General features: G+C 48.6%; 1 protein-coding gene across 1 annotated transcript in view; it reads left to right on the top strand.

Moving 5' to 3' along the window:
- Window positions 1–402: 402 nt before the first annotated feature.
- The window catches only part of efna3b (ephrin-A3b), a gene marked incomplete in the record, with an annotated part of 34,505 nt that continues 29,907 nt past the window's right edge, over window positions 403–5,000 (top strand). Inside the window, 2 exon segments of the mRNA XM_030369617.1 lie at window positions 403–782; window positions 1,285–1,531. Of these exon segments, the coding sequence (XP_030225477.1) occupies window positions 1,422–1,531 (110 nt within the window).

Raw genomic sequence — 5,000 nt, 5'->3', positions numbered from 1 at the left:
TATAGTGATAAACTATTTCGGGTAAGGTAGTAGCAGCCCCGATCAAAACGTATGAACAGGTGCAGTTCAGGTTTGTGCTTTCTCCAAGAGGCTTGAGAAGGCCTATACCTATGTTGTCATCAACCATGGAACCCGTAGAGTCGACACCCGGGGGAAGCATGGATTTTTGCAGCGAAACCGGGGGGCCACAAGGGTGTTAAACACACTGCAGAAAGTGCCAAGACGTTGGTGACAGATTTTTTCAAAAGCTTGCTACTTTTTGGCGATATGGAGGACAGGATACTTGACAGAAACTTTAGTTGCAGTGACGCCTGATGTGACTCGACTCGGCCACAGTGTCGGAGGAATGCGCTTCGCTCCTCGAAGGGGGGTGGAGTTAGAGAAGGAACGAGCGCTGCCTACCAAACAGAGAGAGGAGAAGGGGAGAGAGTGGACAGAGGGGGAGAGAGAGAAAAAGAGTCGAAGGAGCGAGACTGAGCTGTGTGCTGTCCGCGATAACGATGGTCGTGTGTCGGATAGTCTTCAAGAGATAATGCAATCAGCTGGTCGACTCTTCTAGATCGCAACGGCGGGAGAGATCAATCGCCACACATCCACAACTTACAGGATCTTTAAGGAAGAGACCCAAACTGGCATGCAAATGAAGATGTGCAAGGCATTTCTTTCCCTGAAGCGAGAATAACGGACAATTGCGGTGAATAATATTAAAGAAAAAGTGGGGAATCCCTTTCCTGCAAAAGCCTCTGCCGCCGTCCTTCCTCCGGTAGACGTTGTAGCGCAAGGTATTTTCATCTTCTTCTTCAGAATCATCAGCACACAACTCTTTCCCGATGATGTCGTAGTGGAGGACCATCGTGCCCGTTAGGTTAGAGAGCCTGATCTACAAGCTTGTATTTGGTACCAGCCCCCCCTAAGTCGTCCCCCCCCCCACACACACACCCACTCCCCCGGCGCCTTGTGTCGGGCCGAAGGGCAGCTGTGCTCGGCTTGAGAGGACCGGGCAGCGAACATTCTTAAGAGGAGGAAACGCACGCAAGAGACCGGGCCAGCAGCTCATCCCCTGAACTTCAGATCCAAGACCAAATATTGATTTATTTTTTAGGGGGGGGGGAGAGTCACACTATCTGGGTATGGGGGAGGGGTCCTCGTTGTGCCACAATGGAATTTGAGTTTTTACAACTCTTCCTCCAGGGTGTATTATTAACACTTCCACTGTGCTGGTTGTTTCACAGCTATTCACTTGTATGCTGAGGCCTGTTTTTGTGTCCTTTGTGTCTTTGCTAGGCAATTGGTGCTGGGATGTTTGAGTCGCGTTGCTTGGTGGGGTGAAGGAATCGAGAACGTGGCCAGAGAGAGAGGAAGAGAGAGAGAGAGAGAGAAAGAGAGAGAGAGGGCGAGGAGGAAGAGAGAGGGGACGGAGCATGGCTTTAGTAACGCTGTCTCTCTGGGTGCTATCGACTCTCACCTGTGCCAGCCTGCTCCCGGTGACCGCCAACAGGCACGCCGTGCACTGGAACAGCTCCAACATACAGTAAGAGCGTCTCTATCGGTGTCCTGACATGTGTGTGTGTGTGTGTGTGTGTGTGTGTGTGTGTGTGTGTGTGTGTGTGTGTGTGTGTGTGTGTGTGTGTGTGTGTGTGTGTGTTTTGAGTGTGTGTGTGTGTGTGTGTGTGTGTGTGTGTGTGTATGTGTGCGTGTGTGTGAGTGTGTTTGTGTGTGTGTGCGCGCGCGCGCGCGCACGTGAGAGAGACAGCGTGGCTGTGCGCCGCGCGTGTGTTTTGTGCGGTTGCAGGTTAACCTTTTTGCACCACTTTATTTAAACCTCCGTCCGATGGAGTTTGAATGTGGCAGAGTAGCCCTCGACCCGTCGCGCCGCCACTCGGGCCCCTCGACGAGGCTTTGTGTGAAAGCTGTCATGACCGTGCCCTTGGCCTCGCGTTTGTCCCCGCAGAGTGCCTGCCGGGTTAACTGTTGACTGTGATGCCTGCTTCTGTCTCTATGTGGGAGCTTCCCAAGGGGTCGCCCCTTCTTTCTTCTCCAAGTCACTTTTACCGTTGAGTGTGTGTGTGTGCGTATCTGTTTTATTTATTTATTTATTTATTTTTAAACCGTGATTAGGATTCAGTTGATGAGATTGAAGGTATAACCTGTCCCTCCCTTCTAGGGTGATGAAGCCACCTCAATGTATTTCTGGCTTGTGTTTGGAGGAATTTGAGGGAATGTAAACTGGCCTATTGCAGCGCCAAGGCGCTCTCAGAGAGTAGCCTCCATTAAGCGTGGTGGTGGTGCTCCACTCCAGCCCGGCGCCACACCTTCCCTACAGCGGGGCTCCAGACCCCACCCCTGCTCGTCCTGTACGAGTCGCCCTACTAATTACCAGCATTTGATTTGTCCCTTCCTGTCCTCTTGATCCCTCACTCCTTCTCGTAACATCCCGGGTTTACCTCCTTATGTTCTCCTCCTCCGCTTGCCTCCTCTCTCCATCGTGAGTTTCTCCCTCCATCATGCCCCCCACTGCTCCGTCTTCTCCCCCTCTATCTGGTTCAATTAGGAGTACTTTTTCATCCTGACCCCATTGTGTTCCCACAGTGTCACTATTCAATCTCTCTTCCACCCCCTCGCTCTGTCTCTGCCCCTCTCTCTCCAGACCCCCCCCCCCCCTCTCCCGTGTTTACGATGGGCCCCGCCGGGCTCTTTGTTACTCCCCCTAATCCACCGCTCCCACCTTATCTTGATTCATGAGAAAAGTTTTTGTTGTGCTTTTTTTTGGGGAGTTTTTTTTTACCGCTGCCTTTTTTATGAGCTGTGGTGTCCCACCGAGCCGCTGTCTATAAAGCAGAGGAGGTTCAATCACAGCAGACCGTTTGGGGCCCTGAGAGGCCGCCTGCGCTTTGTTTGCAATTTAAAGTTGTTTTATTTAAACGCTTCACTTATTTTACACTGAAAAAAATCTAACTGTACTAATTATATTACAAAAAAAGACAAAGAAATTGCTGTAGGAACACAAGTGCACACACGGTGAAAGGTGTGTGCGCACACACACCTGAAGCCTTGGGCATCGGCGTTTTCTCCCCGTGAAACCAGTGGAGGTAGATGTTGGTGCGGAAACCCACGCCCAGCGTTTAAACGTCACGGAGCAGCGTCCGCTTGGAGGACGAGATGTCAGGAACTTGACCTTTTTCAGACAAGCTGGATAGATGTCATTTGTTGTACCGATTCCCTCCGATAAGAGAATGAAATAATGCAACTATCGACCCTGCTGTGAGGACATGAGCTTAAAGTGACCCACACGATACACATACACATACACATGCAGACACACACACACACACACACACACATACACATACTCATACACATACACATACACACACACACACACACACATACACATACACATTCACATACACACAAACACACGTACACACACAAACAGCCTGCTCTTGCGTTATCTTTGAATCCTAAAGGCACAATGGTCAGGGTTATGGACTTTTCGCCCTGCCCTCATCGTCTCGGCTTTAGAACGACCGTTATTCCGACAGCAAGGAACAAGGCGCCCTGTGTTCCTCTTCCTTCCTCAGCGTTTACTGTCATGTCTTACGATAAGCTTTCGAAAATGGCGTCGGAGACGTGGCTCACCGTTTTTACGGCTGTTCTTATTGAAGCCGTAAACCATGACAAAAACTCCCAAACCACAGCGCAGTGTTCACAGGGGAGGCTGAATTATATGGCTCCCTCACTGTGAGGCGGGCCGGGCTTTTGTTTTCGAGTGGAGTGGAAGTAAAGGTATCTGAACCAGGCGAATTCACCAGCCACAGCAAACTGAAATATATTGGGCTGGGGTCTATGAGAAAGAGAGTTATTTGTGGACGAAATTAGCATTTTTGTTTTGTGTTTGTATTTATTAGTTCAGAGGGTATTAATTTAGTTTTATTACATTTTCCGGTGGTTATGGTTATATCTCTGGAGTTCATTTTTTCATTTGTCTGTATATTTCATATAGACAGACATTTTAATTGTATGTAGGTTTTTTTGGTACTTTTAATTTCCATTTGGTATTAATATTTGTATTGCGTGTTTGTTTATTATCACCACAATTTCAAACGTGCATTGTAGAAACATTATTAAAAACATCTACAAATATAAAAAAATAATGACCTAGTATTTTTTCGCTATCAGATCTACGTTGGTTCGTATAAATAAGGTTATTGGGAGAAGGGCAGGAGGTAAGAATCGACTCAATATAATTAGTTCTCCAGCTCAGATAAGATTAAGATAAGATTTGTTCCATGACTCCGTTTTCAATGACATCCATTTTCTTTTCCCCGTGTTGACTTCCAGGCTCCGCCGTCATGTCCTCTTATTTTTCCTCCTGTTAAATGGTTTAAATTCAATTAAAGCAGCGAATGAAGGGTAAAAGGGGCGCCGTTCCCGGTCTCGCTCATTACCCGGCGCTGTACCTTGACCTCAGTGTCTCCTACCCCTGGCTTCTCCTCGAGGAGGAGGAGGAGGGCTGCTGTGGCTCATTTAGAGCACACTGGATTTTTTACCTGGTTGTTGAATAAAACAAAAGAAAAGCCTTTCCTGATGTACCGCGGATCGGTCTAACCTTCCACCCTTAATGTCTCCGGTCCCCAACACTGCAGTGGGCCCTGGAGTACCGTACCACATGCTACTGCCAATACCTTTCATTTTCCCAGAGGCAGAGTATTCCTGCCCCTGCAGTGTGAGTCGTCTCTGTGTCTAGAAGACTGTGGTTAATTAAAGAACACTGCATCTCAGTGGACCGGCCTCCCTCCCTCCCTCCCCTTCTTCTCTGTTCTCTCTTCACGTCCTCCTTATATACACACTCATGCACACACACACACACACACACACACACACACACACACACACACACACACACACACATACACACACACACACACACACACACACACACACACACACACACACACACACACACACACACACACACACACACACACACATCATGATTT

This window comes from Gadus morhua, chromosome 11, assembly GCF_902167405.1.
Source record: "Gadus morhua chromosome 11, gadMor3.0, whole genome shotgun sequence".
Classification (NCBI taxonomy): domain Eukaryota; kingdom Metazoa; phylum Chordata; class Actinopteri; order Gadiformes; family Gadidae; genus Gadus; species Gadus morhua.
The sequence above is the reverse complement of the archived record's forward strand: the minus strand, read 5'-3'. Positions and strand labels throughout refer to the sequence as shown.